At 44.4% G+C, this 21,881-nt stretch overlaps 1 protein-coding gene across 1 annotated transcript; it reads right to left on the minus strand.

Annotated features, from left to right (window-relative positions):
* Positions 1-3,034: 3,034 nt before the first annotated feature.
* On the minus strand, positions 3,035-19,202 carry LOC306927579 (uncharacterized protein). Its single transcript, XM_079507374.1, has 7 exons — positions 19,102-19,202; positions 16,968-17,051; positions 14,282-14,420; positions 13,038-13,120; positions 8,146-8,296; positions 4,245-4,358; positions 3,035-3,630 (listed from the first exon to the last, which is right to left on the minus strand). Exons 2-7 carry the CDS (start codon positions 16,974-16,976, stop codon positions 3,308-3,310), a joined length of 819 nt encoding a protein of 272 aa, XP_079363500.1. The 5' UTR covers positions 16,977-17,051; positions 19,102-19,202; the 3' UTR covers positions 3,035-3,307.
* Between the last annotated feature and the right edge of the window lie 2,679 nt (positions 19,203-21,881).

A 21,881-nucleotide genomic window follows, 5' to 3' on the forward strand; every position in this document is an offset into this window, starting at 1 on the left:
TTCATTGTCGAAATGTTCCCTTTCGTGCATGTAGGCTACTAATTAAGTTAACAACTGTGCTACATTATTATATAGCCTACGTACTTTGGCAGCCCTTGTGCATGCAAATTTCTGTTGGTAGCAAACTACAGCATGTAAGCCGCCTTTGTTTTAAATTGTCCCCCATTAGCACGTTGGCAAAACCGTTCACACATAGGATTCATACTCCTATTTTACCACTGTTTCGGCGCTGTAGTGCCGAAATGATTTCGGCTCGTCAGAAATTTTCAGTAGCACCGAAGAGCAGACTTTAGGACGGTACCCGCCCCCCCGAACCTCAAATGACGTCACATTGTAGGCTCTACAGCGCTGAACCGACTTTTATTCGGCTCTAAAATAGGAGTATGAATCGGCCCTTATCAAGATGTGCTACAACCCCCCGTCAATCATTTATTCCACGCTACGCGCCTGCCCCTTATTATATAGCGAGTGGTCCATGACATCAGCTGCTGCGGCTATACCCGATAACATGTGATCCATAAATGCCGAACCGGGTTTGTAATGGACCCGATTTTCGGGCTCCATCCCTACTCGTAGGACTCGGATCTTCAGCACCTCAAGCAGGCTAAATGCTGGATTATAAAATCGATGGTTAGTAAATAAGATGGTTATTATTATTAGGTTATAGGAGCAGAAAGTAAAGTGAATGCTGATTGTATATTATAGATAGGCGATTAGCGCCGGCCGCCGGGGGTTCATTCGGTTTATGTTCAACACCGTGACTGATGTCTGATGGATATGCCATTAGCTAGGGGATATTTTACGTGAAGTGATAATTACAGTCTGGTTTATGGTTTTTAAATGTGTCATTCTTACTGTTACTTTTTGTATTTTACAAAGACCAAATGAAGAGTTCAAGAAGAGTTTAATTTGATAAATTCATCACCAACCGCACGTCCGCGCCCCAATCAGCCGCCATAACAGCTGCCCAAAAGACTGTGTGTGTGTGTGCGCACTGTGCAGGTTACGCACATTACGCACGGCGCCTGTGGTGACGTTTCCTCTGTGTGTTTATTATAGTAGAGATTAGATTTAGTGGTAGAGGACTTGTTGGTTAATATAGTTCTATTATGTGGATCATCATTGTTGTTTTGTCAAGTTATTTTACCTTCCGCCAAAGCAGCTTCATAAGCATCCAACACCTTCACCATCTGCTGCTCATCCTCACCCTCTGCATCTATATAAAATAAATAAATGGAAATAAATAATAATCATCATCCAACTACTAACAGTATGCAGTAACACGCAATAGATTAATTTAATGTAACCTAAAACAGGGTTGGCTACATTTGAGTCACCTAAACTCAAAAACATACAGTGTACATTGCCACCCCACCCCACCCCATCCCTTCTGCTTGAGTAGTGAATTTATTTACAATCCATGGAACATTATATTTATACCATTTTGTGACTCCCCTCCTCCGCCATTTTGTTACACTAAAATAATTCCTAATTATTTGAGGTGACAACGAGCCACGTTGTCAACAATCAAATAAATGCTATGCAAATAAGTCCAGAGTACAGAGTAACACAAATCACCATGATGATGATTTGATGTTTGCGTAGTATTAGTTTTGACATGTAGGCGATACAAATGTAGCCTCTACAATAAAAACCATACGATATGCTGCGTCATTTTGACCATTTATGTTGACTGGCCACGGTGGAAAAGGGACGTGATCCCAACACAACTATATCCCCAAATGTATAGACATGTACGCGATACAAATGTAGCCTCTACAATAAAAAACAGGATATGCTATGTCATTTGATAATCAAGGAATAATTACAGTATATTATATTATTTTATTATAGAGACTTACTACAGAAGAGGTCGTCAGGAAAAAGCTCATAATCCTCACGAGTTGGCAGCCAATCGTCTCCGGAGTCCTCGCTCGAGGAATGCTGAGAACCACTCTCTTCCACCGGGACATGGGACACAACTCTGCCTGAGTTTCGAGCGCTCCTCCTACGGGGCGTGGGACCCCACTTGGCCCAGGCAGTGGGTCATCGGAGCTGGGTACGGGGATCGGAACCGTCTTCTCCTCAGAGCTGGGTACGGTGGTCAGAACGGTCTTCTCCACAGAGCTGGGTACGGGGATCGGAACAGTCTTCTCCTCGAAGCTGGGTACGGGGATCGGAACGGGTTTCTCCTCGGAGCTGGGTACGGGGATCGGAACGGGTTTCTCCTCTGCCTTCTCCTCCTCGGCAGAGAAATCCGAGTTGGTCATGTCCCCAGCTTTGTTCTGCAACGCTCGACGAAGAACTAAATGTTCATCAAGCCTTGTCTGCCCGGGGGCAGGAGTAGGACGCTTGCGTCTCGGCGCCGGTCTCGGTTTCTTTGGCGGCATGACAAAGAAAACACAAGACTCTACACTAAACACTAAACTAGACGGACAAACACTAAACTAGACTAACACACAAATGAATAAACAGTAAAATGTATCTGACTAAACTAATACACAAACTAACAACTGAACTATCGATCTAAAACTAAACTACCCTAACCTAAAGAGACTACGGGCGACTAAACTAATTTAACTATAATAATACTACTAAAACTAAACTAATACTACCATTACTACTACTTCAGGCTATTACTAACTAAAGGCTACAAACTAACTAAATGCTACAAACTAAAAGCTACTAGTACTCAGTCACTGATCAACTTCAAACTGGCAACTTGCAAAACACTTAGACATCCACTTCTCATCTACCCCACGAAGGAAGTGAGCAATCCAGGTCCTATTTATAGACAAAGATCACGTGTTTCGGGGGTCACGTGTTTTCCCACTGCAGCATAGGACCTCACTGGACCTCGTGGACCTTACTAAATCTAACAGAACACAGACAACTCGCCAGTTCACGGGTTTGCCTCTCTGTGGTCGAGAATCTTAACCCGTCAGATGACGGGTTCGGCTCTCGAAGTTTAAATGGATCAATGTGTGAGGTCCATCATAACATAGAATTGATAGATTGATTAATGAAGTATTTATTAACAGTTTGCAGAATACAAACATTTCCAGCACAACTCACCATTCCACCATTTTCAAGTCATCATAACAATTACACAACTCTGCCTGAGTTTCGAGCGCTCCTCCTACGGGGCTTCTAAAATGGTGGCTCCATTGGATTCGTCAGATTATTCAGAAGCACCAACAGTGGCCACAGTGTGTACGGCAAAGTCCATCGCTGATCGCCAACAAAAACAAAATGGTAACAGTCCAGAGCAGGTGTGATAGAACTTGGGTGGGGTTTTCTTCAGTGATCAAAGGTGTGGCTGAAGCTGTTTCTGCCCTCCTCCTCCCCTGTTGTTGCCATTCCGGAAGCTGTTTCCACCACTTGGCCCAGGCAGTGTGTCACCGGAGCTGGGTACGGGGGTCAGAACGGGTAGAACACCCGTATATTTGGCGAATCTGGGTTGATCCCACTCGATGTAGTCTTTGTACTTATCTGCAGTGTTTGACAGTACACTCCAGGACTCTCTGAAGTGAAAGTTACTGGACCTCATCGACCAATCAATCTTGTGACCATCTTCCTCCCAAGTGAATTTGGCTTTTATCAGGACAAAATAACGTGCTGCAAAAGCACCTGCAGTTGAGGTAGAAATCAGTGTTCATTTTGACAGCAAATTCGGATTTATTCTTAGACTTTAGAATAACACACCATTTAGTTTTAGTCCCATTTCAGTCATCTGAAATACGTTGACTAAATATCAAAATCTTAGTCTTTTAGTCTTAGTCAACCAAATTAACACTAGTAGAGATGAGCAGCCGTTCTCAAACGAGTGGCACAAGAGTGGCACAAAGTGAAGTGTTGAGAGCTTGTACATCTGCTATTGAATAGCCAATAATAACAAATATGGAAAAAGCTGTTAAAATGATTGTACAATTTAGGCATTTAGCAGACGCTCTTAATCCAGAGCGATTTACATTAAGCAAGAACAAAAAAAGCATGGGAATACATCACATATATAAAAAGCATTTATCATGAAACATGCGTAAGCTAATAACGTAACAGTGGAATATCTATATAATGAAACTATACATATAAACTATACATATATACTATACTATGCTATACATATGTACTATGACATATGTACTGATCAAATTTGCGCAACATGCTGACTGGTACTGATCGTATGGAATCCAAATGACTGAAATCAGTTGTGTGAGAACTGTGATCTATATGCAAATACCCACCACTCAGAAGCAGGTTGTGAGGTTCTGCCTTTGGGGGATTTTTTTCCACCTGGACCTCTTCCGTATTCTCTACCGGCGTCATGCCCAGGAATCTGATGAAGGTGTCAACAGCCTCTGTAGATGAACAAGATCACACCCGTGTGAAGTGAGGGGCGCTTTACCAACATCACATATGACATAAATTTAACAAATAGCAATTTATAAGAATCGTGGTCCCTTATTGGCCGAGGGTTTACTCTGTCATGCATATGCCGATTTGCTCAGTGACAGACAAAACAAACTCTGTTCATTGTTAACACCCCGAGCGGCAAGGACGGAGTTCTCCGTTCAATCAATTAGTAACGCCCGATGCTCAGAACGGAGATTGATAAAAAGGACAGAGATTTATTGATATCAAAACCGATCTCACTCCACAGGCTGGGAGTGTCTGTTGCGCAACATTCAATGTTATTTCCCGGTGGGACGTCATCGAAAATGTTCCCCCCCATTTTAGCAGATGAGACCAAAAATCTTAAAACGTGAATAACTCTTGATCTAAATCATTCCGTCCAAAGATTATGTGTTAGACGGCCCATCACGGTCCCGTCGCTAGTCGCGTTAGAATTAATCATACTTCCCGTTGTTGTCGATCGCCTCGGGAGTGTTTTGGCTACATCAAGCTACTTCAGCTACATTCGGGATAGCACCTGGTGCGTCGCTAAATGTGCTTCGCTGCTATAAATCACTGGGTGCTGATTTAATGGATTAAATAACCCTAGACGTTCGGGGTGTTAATGGCATTCAATGTTTGTGTTGGAGACAAAACAAACATTAAACTCTGTCCATTGTCAATGGCATTTTTAATGTTTGGCTGGACAAGACAAACACTAAACCTGTAAAGGAGGGCCCCTCAACAACAAGAGCCACAGTCAGAAGCACACTACCCACAGTCATGCATAGAGATAGTAATCTAGGATCATAGGTAAACCAGGTAAACTAAGAACCTATCATCAGTCTAAACAGTAGAATATAAAATAAAAATCACACCCGTGTGAACTGAGTGGTGCAAAGTCTTATATAGCCTGATCAGCTGTGGTCTGACGTAATGTCAGTGACCATGGTAACCATGCTCACCTGTGCACGGACACGTACACGTACACAGGTACACAAACATACAGACAAAGCTACATTAAGTCTACTCATGTTGATTCGGTGATGTAATGGTGATGTAAAACAAACTGTGCAAACAAACAATATGACGTAAATGGCACATTATGATGTAAATGTTCCCTTCATTGTCAATGGCGTTTACAAAACACAAGATATGAGATAACTTACATAAGATAACTTAAGATATGTTTCAATGTCGGGTTATAACTGGCTGTTGATGGTGATGTAATTAAGATAGGTTTCAGATGTAATTAAGATAGGTTTCAGATTACATACACATACATACAGACATTGGCCGGATTTCTCAAACAGGTTTAGTGTAAGACTTGTAGTGCCGCACATGCGCACATGCCCTCTAGGCCGCACACAGAAGCCTGTCTGCTGCCTAATTGGCTGCATGGCAGCCAATCGGGCACTATGTCCTTTTTTGGGAAACACAACATATAGACATAAAAGAACCTAGACTATAGAGCACGCAACCCTATCGGGCTTTGGAATGACACTTCCAGACTACAACAAAGTTGTGGCCGTCTCTGCCTGCCTTCTATGGGTGGGCATCCCGAGGCATGCAGGCAGCGCGCGCCACGGGATGGTTATATTATTATACATTATACTATGGATTAGGCCAGGGGTTCTCAACCTTTTTGACTGGGGACACCCGGAAATGCTTTGGCCATGTCGCGCGACCCCCGCCCCCCCCCCCCCCCCCCATCCCCACCGCCAATACAAACTGACTGCAAAAATAACCTTATAATAGAGAAAATATATCATAATTGAATACTGAAACCAGATATAATCATTAATTAAGGCAAAGTAACGCAAAAGAATCAAACCACTTGGCAAATGGTAACACAACTACAATACACAAATATATCTTGTGTTCTGCGTGGGACGTTTGGGGAACATTGGTTACCTGTTACCCAACCAATATTGAAACATATCGTAATTACGTCACCATCAACATCCAGGCCTGGAATTTCATCCTTTTAGGGGCAAGGTTTAAGGTTTAGTTTTAAGGTTTAGTTTAGTGCAGAGTACAGAGTTTACATCAGCAAAAAAGAAACAGCTCCGTGAAGGTGATCAAAAGGCATGGGCTGAAGCTTAAAAGCTTATAAGTGCCCATCCTACTCACAGCACAGCATTTGAGATACTCAGCATAGTTATCAGTTTAACAGTACATTAATCAGAGACAAAAAAAAGAAAGAAAAAAGCCACTTGGCCTTTAGTGTGGTCAACGTTTTGAGGGCACAAAGGCTGAGTGCCAGGGCATGAAGGCCATCAATTAAAACAACGATTTTAAGTCCCCGGTCTTAATTATTTTAGCTTAAAAGGTTAAGGATGATTACACACGACTAGGTCATACATAGCCTACTTGTGTACTAGTACCATCCCAACTTGAAAGTTATCTTAATTACATCAACTAAAAAGATTCCTTTTACCCATCAAATGATTTTGAGGGTACTTGCACGCTCTGCTTGCGCACTAGTAGGTTGTGTGCAACACGCAAGTTGGCACTCGACAGAGTGCAGTTCTAGTTATTATTCAGATTACGGTGGACGATTGGGAGTGAGTCTGCAGTTCTAACTGCTTTGGGGAGTTCATTCGACAGTTTGGAAGTCAGAAGGGCGAAGAGTCTAGGACGTGCAGAGTGTAGACATATATCGTTGCTGTCTGGCAGGAACCATGTACTTCAACGTATGTTGTCGTCGTAAATTGTAAAACCTAGCAAAGGTCGAAGGCGACGACCAGATCGCCGCCGTACACATCCTGCACCGAAATACCCTTATAGAGTGCCCAGGATGCCGCTACACCCCGGGTAGAGTGCGCTCTCAAACCCAACGGTGGCAAAACGCCTTTACTGGAGTAGGCCAACTGAATGGCCTCCACAATCCACTGGGACAGCCTGATAATCGTAACAGGCTTGCGGCCTGCTCACTCCTCAATGTCCTCATGCATTGAAGGAAGCATGAGCTCAATTCGGGGCTCTTACCAATTGGCAGAGAGAGAGTAGCGCCCAGGATTACACCTTAGGCAATTGACACCCGGTGAAAAAATGGGTTACACAATCGCTTTTTTTCCCCCCGTGTTCACAAACTTTGTCCTACACAAACATGAAATTCCAATTGACAATGAATGGACAATTTTACCGCAGTGTCTGAGCAAATAGACAGTGTCTATCTTACGTCATGATGTACGATGATAAGAGCGCTCCTCACTTCACACAGGTGTGATTTTTAGAATAACAAACGTTGCTGCCGGGCAGAAATCCCTAAAACTTTGTGTTTTTTTGGGTGAGTTTGAACTTGGGTTTGACAATACCGGTATTTATGATTCTGTGCTATTGGGTTACAACTCGGACGGGGCTGAGTCGGCTTTACCGAACTGCGCAACGCTCGCCACGGAAACTCGCTCGTTTTAGCTTGCTTGGTGGTGGCTCTCGTGGCTCAAGTTCGGTAGGGACTCCATCACTGTCTATGGGGAGGATATGTAAGGATTTTTTGTTTCTAGGCGTGTATGTATGGAAATGTCAATCCGTGCTATTTCACCGTGTTTGGGTGAGACCAGATTTTTTTATTCGACTCCTGAAAAGTAATAAGTCGACATATGAGGTTTCCACCAGAAAGAGACTTTATGCTTCTTCATATGACAAATAGCGAATAAAACAGAATGACAACATTTTCTAGTTAATTCAGTGGTGCTGAAACGTTCAGATAAGCCCAATAAATCCAGAGTGAATCGTTTTGTTCATTACCTTGCTGTCCCATGAACCTCGCCAGATCATTGACGACCCAAGTATTTTCCTCTAGAACGTATGCTGGAATATTCCAGGTGAGGTCAAAGTCTCCCTGGCTCAAATTGGCTTCATCTATGTAGTCTCCTGGGGTAATCCTCATGCTCTTGAGCTAGAGACAAGAGGAGTAGAGGAGTAGCGAAGAGGAGAGATGAAAGTTGGAGGAAAAATGGGTTGAACGAACAAACTTTTTAAGAATATACAAATTGTCAAAGCAGAATAACAACAGGTGTAACAACTAGGCAAGTCAAAGTTCAAACTCCAGTCACATAGGCCTACTGGCTGCGTCCTAATGCATATGGTCGTTTCTCTACTCCCTACTCCCCATATGGGGATCCAGACTTACTGGACGATAATAGTGATGATTTCCGACAGTACTCCCTTTATATGTAGTGGACAATAGAAGTGACAATTTCGGACACTAGTTCCCTATATGGGGATCCAATAAAAACTCAAAAGCATTAACCACATGAACTGCCGCTATGCCTATTCTGGCCTGGGGGAAATAAGCCAAAAATAGCCAATCTACAAGGAACGCAACATCCGCGTTGAGCTTGTAGATCAAATGAATTTTATTAAAGTGTCAAATCACAAAGTTGTCTCAAGACACTTTACATATAGAGCAGAAACCCCACCCAGAGCAATCTCTAATTCATATTCATTTAGTTGCCAATAATTTTACTGTTGGCCAGTGTTTTGAGACATAGTCTTTTATTGCTATAAAATGATGGTAAAAACAAATTCTACATGCATTAAAAAAGTGGCCAGTGATCTTGAAAGTGGCAAATTTCAGTGGTGGAGTAAAAACAACACGGTCACATGGCTTTGGAGAGTTTGGGCAGCAGATCTACAAGCTCTCAACATGTCATGCTGCAATGTGCTGTGTGCTTGTAGATCACCAATTTTGATAAACTAGAACGGTGCCCGTAGGGCCTCTACAGCCTACAGCCCATTGGGCACTGACCTACTTGGAACGATGCAAGTTGGAAATGAATGCCCCACCCAGATATTATGTCCGTCTCCCTTTTATGCCCATATATGGAGTTCTTTGTAAGGCATGGCCAAATAGGGAGTATATGCAGCCAGCTTGTGGAGTTCTGTCTTCTGTGTCAGGCATGTCCAAATATGGAGTGCTGTGAGGTCAGAACAGCTCCATATATGGACGCTGGGCATGGGTCCAGAGGCCTTTTTGGGGCGGTTCTGGACACACACACACACACACACACACACACACACACACACACACACACACACACACACACACACACACACACACACACACACACACACACACACACACACACACACACACACACACACACACACACACACACACACACACACACACACACACACACACACACACACACACACACACACACACACACACACACACACACACACACACTTAACCTACCCCCCCCCCCCCCCCCCCCCCCCCCCCCCAGCACTATGTTCCATATGCTGCTACAGTACATGTTTGCACTTGAATAAAAAAAAAAAAGCTGCATTTGATGGAGGGGGGAAGTGTTACTGAAACGATGTTGGTGCTTCTTGCACTTAAATATTCTCCAATTAATTTAAAGGAATTCTTGTGTTGGAATTTATGTTACTGTAAAACTGTCATATCGGCTCATAATATCGGCTATCGGGCTTTTTGATTGTCCACTAATCGGTGATCGGATATATCGGCCAAAAACCATATCGGTCGATCACTAGTATTTAGCCTTTGTGATAAAATAGGTTATTCTCGAAAATTTCATAAAATAGCCCATTAGCCGATAATGATTATCAATCAATAAATATATTCAACGCAAATTAATTCCTCTCCTACCGCCATGCGCTGGGTGATACAATATGAAATACAAAAGTGTATAAAGTTGGTGTTTGAGTGTTTAGCGCACAGTGCTAGAGCTCTTTCAGTTCGCCAACATGGGATTTATTATTGTCCATTTTATTGTGACAAAGCACCCATAGGCTTTTAGTTCTGCTTGGGGGGAAACAGTGTCATAGGACTTGAAAAAATAAATATGTTCATGAACTATTCTGGGTTTTGTTTTAATAGTCATGATAATTAAATTATACTGTATTTTGTTAAGTCAAAGCTATGTTAAATCCATCTTTGCCCACTACTAGTATTTGTTACCTTCAGGTGTGCTAATACTACACAGATTAATATACATTTACAAATAGCCTATATCTTTATAATCTTTTATATATATATATATATATTTGAATTTATTATCAGTTATTGGTATCGGTCTTGAGAAGCAGGATGTTATCAATATCGGTTAAAAAAAGTAATGGTGATGGGCCATGGTGGTCTGCTGGCCCTGCAATATAAGTACTTTTACTTTTAGTACTTTAAGTACATTTTGATGCCGATATTGTTGTACTTTTACTCAAGTACATTTTCAATTCCGTACTTTTACTTGTATCAGAGTAGTTCTAAATTGCAGTACTGGTACTTTTACTTAAGTAAAACAATTGAGTACTTTTTCCACCACTGTATGCCTATCCGTTAAGCCAGGTATAGTAGTAGTGACTCATCACAATCAAAATGGCGCACCCCCTAGCATAGCAAAGGTGCGAGGTTTGCATGCCCTATTGCCTGATTCCTGGCTACTACTTCAGTGTAAGATCTGCCTTATTCTTTACTAAATACTTAACATCTATTCTTGTTTGTTGTTAGGTTCGGGGGGGCGGGTACCGTCCTAAAGTCGGCTCTTCGGTGCTACTGAATATTTTTGACGAGCCGAAATCATTTCGGCACTACAGCGCCGAAACAGCAGTAAAATAGGAGTATGAATCGGCCCTTACTCTGCACTTGGGTTCGACTCTGTCTACATCCATGACAGTACAGTAGTATGTAGTTTTCTTTCGCCGATTCAACTTTTCAACTTTTGCCAACTTTTGGATCGCATGCATGGAGATACAGTGCACGTACACATACACGTGCATGTGCGCTGAAGAGCGAGCCTGCGCAATGCATTATGGGGTAGATCCACTCGTCTAGTGACCATGCGATGCTCCCTACAATCCCGATTCCCATTGTGGGATACTTCAGTAGACTACATTAGGGTGCAAAAATGCTGACTATACATTCGGACACTATTACAAAATGATGGAAAGTAGTAGTATGGGGCATAGGGAATGAATTCAGACGCAGCCACTGTTTTTTGAAGGATGTCACCGCCTGTTAGAAAAGCCCTGGAACATAACTTATTCATAGTTTGATGACATCCAGGTTCCAGGTTTAGCAGAAGTAGAAGTCCACATATCCAGAGGCTGAGATGGTAACTTAGCCATGCAGTAGCCACAGCAGAGTTCGTTTTTGGTTCTACAATTTAGGCATTTAGCAGACGCTCTTAATCCAGAGCAATTTACAGTAAGCAAGAACAAAAAAAACATCAAAACATAAAAATAGTCATCATGAATCCTACGTAAGCTTAAGAACCTAACAGTGGAATATCTATCTAAGTAAGGATGTGTATACACTTTAGAGTTCTCAATATCTGCCCGAACCCGACCCAAAGGAACCGGCCCAAAATGCACGATAATTAGTCGGGCCGGGCCGAGCCTCGGGCTCTGTGATTTTTTCCAAGCAGACCTGAAAGGACTTGGTCCTTTATTGGATTTGTAGTTTCTTTTCTTCCGCCAAAAATAGCAGTTCTGGCTGGAGATATGGTAGAGGGCCATGCCAAACGGTGAGGATGCGAAGCCCACAACCATTGGCCAAAGGGTGGCGCTATATTGAAAATGCAAACTTTGACCACGCATAGCTCATGAACCGTTTGACCGTCGGCAATGAAACCTCGACACACATATGCGTCTCCTCATGCCGAACAAGTTCCGTGCTGTTACTTTTGACCTCTGACCTCTAGATCACCCGCCATTTTGAATTATATGAAAATAAATTAAAATACATCTCCTCCCAGGATCTTTGATCAAAATGCACAAAAACATCTACATGTGAACTTTGGACCTATACGGACATGGGAAAGTATAGTACGCTTTTTTAAGTGAAAAAATTGAGGTTTTATGAGCCACTTTGTTCTGTTGTAGTGCCTGTGGCTTTGCTGACCTCTGCTGGTCTAAAGTGCCTCACCTGTCAATCACCTGAGAGTTCTGGCTGCCACACCCTTAGTCAGCTGTTCTTGATTAGTTGAAGGCTATATAAGTGGACCTGTGGCCAGCAGCTCATTGTCTCCCAAACACCCAAACTGAACAGTTGTGTTCCCTTTTTGTTGCTGTTATTAGTTAAGTTTCAGATGGGCTGGTCGTAAGTATTATTTTGGGTGTCCATCAGTCCCTGTTTTGCAATGCAGGATTTTAAATAAATGTGTAATATCTTTGTAAACTTTTGATCTGACTTTGTGTCCTTTTATGTTAGCCCTTGGTTGAGCCAAGTTTAAAGGGCCGTAACAATGCTAGAAATTGATTTGTTTAGTGAGAAACGTGTATAAAGAACTTGATCCTGATCAAATCAGGTTCTTTACTCATGAATTGATATTTTATTTGATATTGTACAACAGTGATTTTGAAACAGACTGATTTGGACACCTGGCCTTTCAGTTCAGGTTTTTTGTATCCTGAAAGGATTCCCTTGCATGGATGGTTCTGGTACCGGATGGTACCCAGACCTGGCGAGCCGACCCGGAACTCTGAACTGATTGATATCATCAATCTCCGTCCCGGGCACTTGACCATGAACTTGAACTTGACGGAGATCTCCGCCCCGGGCTTCCATGGTGTTAACTAGTGACCTTGACTAACGTACTTTTATTGGTACCCCTGTGGCGAAGCAGAGCAGAATCCAAACCCAGCTATAACCATCGATATACAGTCCTTACCGTAGGTTTCTCAACAGTCGAGTTTTCAGGCTTGGCTGTTTCATTCCTCCGGTAATGGAGCTGACCGTCAAACATCGGAACCACTGTGGGAAAACACAAGTTGATGAAGTTTAACATAGTCCAGCAGCAGCTGAGGTGGGAACAATTTTTTTTAAATATATATATATATATATATATATATGACCGCCTCTAGCAGAAAGGCCCTCAACTCGACCAGAGTAATTTTTAGTTTTTTTACAGATTATTAAAGTACAGAATGTAAGCTTTCATATGATATGAAAGGAGATATGACCATTTTAAAATGATTGTGCCGTTTTACCCAAAGCTGAGAAAAGCCCCTTTGAATATTCACAACATTTCAACACCTAGAGCTGGCTAGAAGTGGGTGTGTCAATAGGTACTTAACTCCACCCATAATGACTCACTAATCACCCAAACCACCCCCACATGTAGCTGTCAAGGGAAGAATGCAGCCTCTGTAGCAACTTTGAAAATACAACATGCAAGTGGCCATAATAATGGTAATTAGAAAAAGTGCCCCTTGGGGCACAGGTCTCCACCAGGGCAGGTCAGGTTGTGGCCTCCTGGTGGCGCTATAATAGGCCAATGTGAAAAGGTTGCCATTTCTTCATACGCCTTTGATGGCAATTGGATGATTTGAGGCATTTTGTTCAAAAAAAATGTGTTTTACAAAAGTCGGCCTCCTGGTGGCGCTATAAAAGGCAGATGCGGAAAATGCAGGTCAAAGGTTTGTCCTTGGCCTCTAGGAGTGTGCAAAAATGTGAAAAGCTGCCTCATGGTGGCGCTATAACAGGCCATTCTGGAAAATGTGGGGCAGAGGTTCATCGTTGGCATCCAGGGAGTGTGTGTGCAAAGTTTGGCATCGACCGGGTTAACGGTGCCGGAGATTAGCTGGTAACGGACGGAAGGAAGGACGGACACACACACGGACGGACGGAGTGCAAAACATACTCTCTCCCCATGCCTTCGGCCTGGTGGAGACAATTACCAAAGCCTACTTTGACTTATAAATGTATACATTTAATTTACCCAAATCAATATAAAAAAATCTGTTGGAATGAAATCCTTCAACATTCAAACTGTGCTAATATGAAAAAAACGAAAATCACACAAAAAAAAATCTGCCTTTTCATTCTAGGCAAGATGAGGACCATTTTGCTAGAGGTGGATACATATATATTTTTTCTTTTTTTTAATCATCACAACTTAATGAGGCCTCTTACATGGAAAAAGACCCTTTTGACCCTTTTGTTCTAGCAGGCACCAGATGTTCAGCTCCTGGTCATCATGGAGATGGCGAACAAATGGCCAGACCCACTGGTGGATGGTCCAGTTGTCATGAGGACTCAGCATCACACACAACTACACACACACACACACACACACACACACACACACACACACACAAGTTAGAGAACGAAGCACTGTTTTGTGGCAGTCTGACACACACACACATTAGACAGCTAACTGCGCACACGTTAGTGGCGGGTGGTGTCACACCGTGACACACAAACAGACATGTTCTGCCTGGCTTCCATACTAAGGGCTCATTGCATTCGCAATGATGCTGTCAGGCACCCCCCTTTCCCTCAGGTATGCAGGTCAGTACCATGTTTAGCCTTAAACCCAAACTTTTTCAAACATTTATTGAAAAATTAGGATCTAATTCACGCCAGCATTTATTTAATTTGAGCTATTATTTTGAAAAGCCGCCATTTCCGCTTCACTAGCAGTAGTCCTAAGTTAGGAAGTTACACAGAGCTGGGCCGGCCTTGTTTACAATGTGAATCCAGACCGGAGCTCTGCAGAGCTCCAGATCGTCAGATCTGTGCCGTCAAAGAAACGCTGTTTTGACCAAAATGCCATCTGGGACAAGGAATAGGAGATACAGGCGATTGAAAGAAATGGATAGAATGGATTATTATGGCGACGACGATCTAAGATGGGCGATCCAGTGCTGTGCTAACACAGCTAGCTAACCGGTTAACGTGAGTAGCATTTTGGCTCGAGCAATCGAACGTGCGATAAAAACGCAATTGCCGAAGGCCGTCGGCAATGGCGTTAAGCGTCAGTATCAAAATTAGGCTTCAATTGACAAAGATCGTCGCCAAGGGCGCTGAAAGTAAAACTTAATCTATCTAATAAAATCCTTTCAAGGACCTTGGACAATACGCTGGCTAGAGCAATGTCTATAATTATCCAAGCTCCCCACGTTGAATGCCTTGTCCTTGATAACCACTAACCTCTGCACTATCGTCTCTGCTCACAATATATCCTATCACTGCTATGCCGATGACACACAACTGTTTCTATCCTTCCCCCCCTCTGCCAACTAAAGTGGAAGAGCGCATCACTGCATGCCTGGCTGACATCTCACAGTGTAAGTAAGTAAGTACATTTTATTTGTAAAGCACCTTTCAAGACAAAGTCACAAGGTGCTGAACAGAACACAGAACAAGCAATCAACAAGTTAAAACCAAACAGGAAAACATAGCACAATAAAGTAAAAAAGACAATAAAGAATTTTAACGAAACCAATAAACAAGGTCAAATCTCAAAACATAGGCATGTAAGATAGTAAAATAGAGGCAGAATCACAAAAACATATGTAAAAATAAGTCAGGTAAGAACTACATGGGAAAAATAAATACGGAAAAAATGTGTCTTTAGCTTTCTCTTAAAGGAGTCTACTGACTCAGCATTTTTTAACATGAGGGGCAGGGCATTCCAAAGAGTAGGAGCAACCACTGCGAAAGCCCGGTCGCCCTTTGTTTTTAGTTTAGTCCCAGGTATCTTCAGTAGGTATTTATCAGAGGACCTAAGGGGTCTTACATTCGATTTTGGGGGCAGTAGGTCACGAATATATGAAGGGGCCAGCCCGTGTAATGCTTTGTAGGTTGTTAAAATAATTTTAAAATCAATTCTGGTCTTAATTGGAAGCCAGTGCAATGAGGCCAATACAGGAGTTATGTGGGCCCTACGGTTGGTATTTGTGAGAATTCTAGCTGCAGTGTTTTGAACCAATTGAAGTCGGGATAGAGATGAGTGGTTTAGCATGGCGTAGAGACCGTTACAATAGTCCAAACGGGAGGATTGGATGTCCTCAACCACCTCAAGCTGAACCCAGACAAGACTGAGCTTCTCTTTTTCCCAGCTAAGTCCTGCCCTATACGGGAGCTAACTATTTCAGTAGACAACTCCCTGGTAACGTCTGTCCCAACAGCCAGGAACCTTGGTGTTGTCCTGGACAGTCAGCTGTAAGGACTGTGTGTACTCTACAGCTGTCAGAGGGAACTTTGGGGAAATGCATAAGAAGCAAAGGTGTGCAGCCATTTCTGAAATTATTACACAATACACATTTATTCTTCTCATTTCGGCCGCTTGTATTTGCAACCTTATTCTTTCGGTCATGACCCACACTTCATGACCATCGGTGAGAGTAGGAACGAAGATTGTTCAGTAGACAGAGAGCTTTGCCTTCTGGCTCAACTCTTTTAGTCACAACAGTGCAGTACAGCGACTGCAATACCGCCCTTGCATTTCCGATTCTCCAGCTGATCTCCTTCTCCGACCTTCCCTCACTCGTGAAAAAGACCCCGAGATACTTATACTCCTTTCACCTGGTGAAATGCCTCATTCCCTACCTGGACTGCACAATCCACCGGTTTCCTGCTGAGAAAAGTTCTTCCTCCTTAATAATAATACCCAATGATCATGTTTTAGGATGGGAAAAAAATCACGCCACTCCATCTTTAACACTGCTAATGTTTGCTGTTAGCTGTTGTCCTGCAGACAGACAGACTTAAAGATGGACAGACAAGACGGACAAGAAAGACTTCAAGACAGACAGACTTCATGACAGACAGATAGACTTCAAGACAGAAAGACCAGTACCGGACTGAACAGTACCTCACTCATGAAGAATGTTGTTTCTTTTTCAATTGGGACATCGTCCTTGCAGATACTCCCCCATTCTAATTCACCATGTTCGTTCTGCAGGCAGAACGACAGACATACTTCAAGGCAGGCAGACAGAAAGACTTCTAGGCAGACAGACAGACTTCAAGGCAGGCAGTCGGGCAGGCAGGCAGACAGGCTTCAAGGCAGACAGGCAGGCAGACAGACTACAAGGCAGGCAGGCGGGTACAGACAGACTTCAAGGCAGGCAGACAGACAGACAGACAGACTTCAAGGCAGGCAGGCAGGCAGACAGACAGACTTCAAGGCAGGCAGATAGACAGACAGACAGACTTCAAGGCAGGCAGGCAGGCAGGCAGACAGACAGACAGACAGACAGACAGACAGACTTCAAGGCAGGCAGACAGACAGACAGACAGACTTCAAGGCAGGCAGGCAGGCAGACAGACAGACAGACAGACTTCAAGGCAGGCAGATAGACAGACAGACAGACAGACATACTTCAAGGCAGGCAGGCAGGCAGGCAGGCAGGCAGGCAGGCAGACAGACAGACAGACAGACTTCAAGGCAGGCAGGCAGGCAGACAGACTTCAAGGCAGGCAGGCAGGCAGACAGACTTCAAGGCAGGCAGGCAGGCAGACAGACAGACTTCAAGGCAGGCAGACAGACAGACTTCAAGGCAGGCAGGCAGGTAGACAGACAGACTTCAAGGCAGGCAGGCAGGCAGACAGACTTCAAGGCAGGCAGGCAGGCAGACAGACAGACAGACAGACTTCAAGGCAGGCAGACAGACAGACTTCAAGGCAGGCAGGCAGACAGACAGACAGACAGACTTCAAGGCAGGCAGATAGACAGACAGACAGACAGACATACTTCAAGGCAGGCAGGCAGGCAGGCAGGCAGACTTCAAGGCAGGCAGACAGACAGACAGACAGACAGACTTCAAGGCAGGCAGGCAGGCAGACAGACAGACAGACAGACTTCAAGGCAGGCAGATAGACAGACAGACAGACATACTTCAAGGCAGGCAGGCAGGCAGGCAGGCAGGCAGGCAGACAGACAGACAGACAGACTTCAAGGCAGGCAGGCAGGCAGGCAGACAGACTTCAAGGCAGGCAGGCAGGCAGACAGACTTCAAGGCAGGCAGGCAGGCAGACAGACAGACTTCAAGGCAGGCAGACAGACAGACTTCAAGGCAGGCAGGCAGGTAGACAGACAGACTTCAAGGCAGGCAGGCAGGCAGACAGACTTCAAGGCAGGCAGGCAGGCAGACAGACTTCAAGGCAGGCAGGCAGACAGACAGACTTCAAGGCAGGCAGGCAGACAGACAGACTTCAAGGCAGGCAGGCAGACAGACAGACTTCAAGGCAGGCAGGCAGACAGACAGACAGACTTCAAGGCAGGCAGGCAGGCAGACAGACAGACAGACAGACTTCAAGGCAGGCAGATAGACAGACAGACAGACATACTTCAAGGCAGGCAGGCAGGCAGGCAGGCAGGCAGGCAGACAGACAGACTTCAAGGCAGGCAGGCAGGCAGGCAGACAGACTTCAAGGCAGGCAGGCAGGCAGACAGACTTCAAGGCAGGCAGACAGACAGACTTCAAGGCAGGCAGACAGACAGACTTCAAGGCAGGCAGGCAGGTAGACAGACAGACTTCAAGGCAGGCAGGCAGGCAGACAGACTTCAAGGCAGGCAGGCAGGCAGACAGACTTCAAGGCAGGCAGGCAGACAGACAGACTTCAAGGCAGGCAGACAGACAGACTTCAAGGCAGGCAGGCAGACAGACAGACTTCAAGGCAGGCAGGCAGACAGACAGACTTCAAGGCAGGCAGGCAGACAAACAGACTTCAAGGCAGGCAGGCAGACAGACAGACTTCAAGGCAGGCAGGCAGACAGACAGACTTCAAGGCAGGCAGGCAGACAGACAGACTTCAAGGCAGGCAGGCAGACAGACTTCAAGGCAGGCAGACAGACAGACAGACAGACAGACAGACAGACAGACAGACAGACAGACAGACAGACAGACAGACAGACAGGCAGGCAGGCAGACAGACTTCAAGGCAGGCCTGCAGCCAGGCTGACAAACACACTTCAAGGCAGTCAGGCAGGCAGACAGACTTACCTTGATGAAACCTTCTTTTGACCCCAATTCCTGCCGCTTCTCCCACGCTGAGTGGGCCGTGTTCTTGCATTTAAACTGGAGCACCAGGTATCTTGCCCTATTTCCCCATATCTTGTGATAGTAGTCATTGGCTTTGAAGGTGTGCTTGATGCATTGCACTTCGACATCCTAAAAATATTTGAATGCATCGATTTAAAATTACTCAACTTATATCTCCACATAAAAACATTTTAACCCCAGATCCCTATACTTGCCTTAGACATGAGCAGCAGGACAGGATCCGACAACTTGGAGGGGCCTAGGTCCCATGGTATGGCCGGTGGGGTTGGTTCTACAAACACAGTGGGGATGAGACCATATGAAAATGAAATGATTATTGTGGCAAAAATTGCAATATTATCATGATAATATTATGTTTAAAGCTTAAAATGCATCTTTTGTTAAACCCTGTGGACCCTCAGCATCCCTATTCTGGGGAGGGGAACGTTCTCCAAAAATCACACCTGTATGAAGTGAGGGCTGCTAATATATTAAAGTCTAACTCATGTTGATTAGGTGATGTAATGGTGATGTAACAAACATTAAACGACATTAACAATAAAGAGACAATATTGTACATTTTCCCTTCATTGTCAATGCGTTTACAAAACAAACATTGAATTAAAGACAAACATTAAACCTGTGTATAGGAGGGGCCCCTCAAAAATAGACTATCTGCAGATCTACAAGCCCACAAGCTTGGAGATCTGCTGTTTTTGGTGAATCAAGTGAAACTAGAACAAGTCTCCACCAGGAGGATAGGAGTGTGTGTGATGTTTGGCAAATTGTTTAGGAGTAATATAAACGTGTTTTGTGTGTGTGTGTGTGTGTGTGTGTGTGTGTGTGTGTGTGTGTGTGTGTGTGTGTGTGTGTGTGTGTGTGTGTGTGAGAGAGAGAGTGTGCCGCGGCTTGGCCTGTTGTAGCGCCACCACAAGGCTGATTTGAAAACTGTCAAGTGGCATTTCTTCCTCAGCCTAGTGGGAATATGCATGCACAGTTTCACCGCAATCGGACGCTGCGTTGAGGAGTTGTGGCGATTTGTACAAAACGGGTACAAAGCGGGCTACTCCTGAAAGGTTTAGAAGCCAATCTTTGCCAATCAGGGTGGATTATGAGAAATCAAACAAACCCGTCTTGATCACATGACTATGGAGAGCATGTGTACCGATTTGCGTGAAATTTGGATAAAATCTGAAGGAGTAATATTAGAAAATGTGTTTTACATATGTACGACAGCCATGCAAAATAACAGCTGGGCCCGAAAATAACAACAGGGCCCGAAGCTTGCAGGGCTCCGTACGAGACAGACTATAGGTAGGCTACAGCTGTTGCTTCTGTTGAAAGATATAACGCAGCACAGGAATCCCCGCTAGTGTTTTTGGTCGTCTGTAGCAGTTGATTTTCCCTCGGTCGGTTGGGGGGGGGTTATTCGGCTTGGGGGGGTTCCCGACGGCTGCGCGTCGCTTCCTCCTCAGTCACTGACAGAGGGGAAGAGAGTAAGCGACGCCGTCAGAAGCCCCCTCGCTCAGGTAGGCCCCCTCTCTCAGACCAACGTGTTGTTGTTGCGACAATAACATATGTAAGCCAAAAGGAATATAAACACAAGACCTTGGGCAAAACTTCATATATATTTACCCTGCTCCAATCCCCCTCACCATGCTGGAAATAAAACGTCTGGCTTTCCGAGGCTACATCCGTGCTGACACAATCTGGTTTAGCTTTACGCGCGGGGCACATCATATGAACCTCTCCGTCTCCGGTCAGTGCGGGTTGTTGTTTATTTGCATGGCTCAGAAAATAAGTAACAAACTAACATGAGAACGTAACGTTATCGAGGAGGAGGAGAAGGTTCACGTGGAAGGTAATGCAGATTGTATTCTGATGATGTGCCAAACTGCTGCTAGTGCTGGCTGCTGTGATGATAATATATAGACCTATGTCTTCTATATTGTGTGCGAAGCACACACCGTTTAGTATTTACTATTATAGTTTTATGTTTTGATAATCAGCGCTTTGCCATATAGATGATACATACACTGTGTCATATTGGAGAGGCCACTGTGTGTGTGCGCAGTGCTTTGTTTGACATGCTCCGTATTTGAGCGCGCGCACCCCCCCCCCTCATACAAAACGATAAATCGACTCAACTTCACTGTCTGACAAGTCGACTTGGAAAAATCCACACACACACACACACACACACACACACACACACACACACACACACACACACACACACACACACACACACACACACACACACACACACACACACACACACACACACACACACACACACACACACACACACACACACACACACACACACACACACACACACACACACACACACACACACACACACACACACACACACACACTCCTGGGGTTTATAACATCTCCAGTTCCCTGTGCTTTGCTGTCCAATAAGCCATTATTATATTCCTTTATGGTCGCTTGTCGAACGTACGCTTGATAACGTTGGTTCATGTTCAACCATGACTCGGTGACAGACAGCCCAACCTGTGCAACAGCGACACTTAGTAGTGAACAAACGCTATTTTCGTGCTCGGACACAGCCAGGGACACAGGGACAGACAGACCCAGGGACACAGCCACACACATAGCTGTCTATAGGAGTGGTTGCACCACTCAAAAACGCAAATAAAAAGTACGGAATGACATCACAGGTTAAAGCCAATTCATTGAGCTTTTGGGCCTATGGCCCCCCGGCTATTATT

The sequence above is a fragment of the Electrona antarctica genome (assembly GCF_951216825.1).
Source record: "Electrona antarctica genome assembly, chromosome: 8".
Taxonomy (NCBI): Eukaryota; Metazoa; Chordata; class Actinopteri; order Myctophiformes; family Myctophidae; genus Electrona; species Electrona antarctica.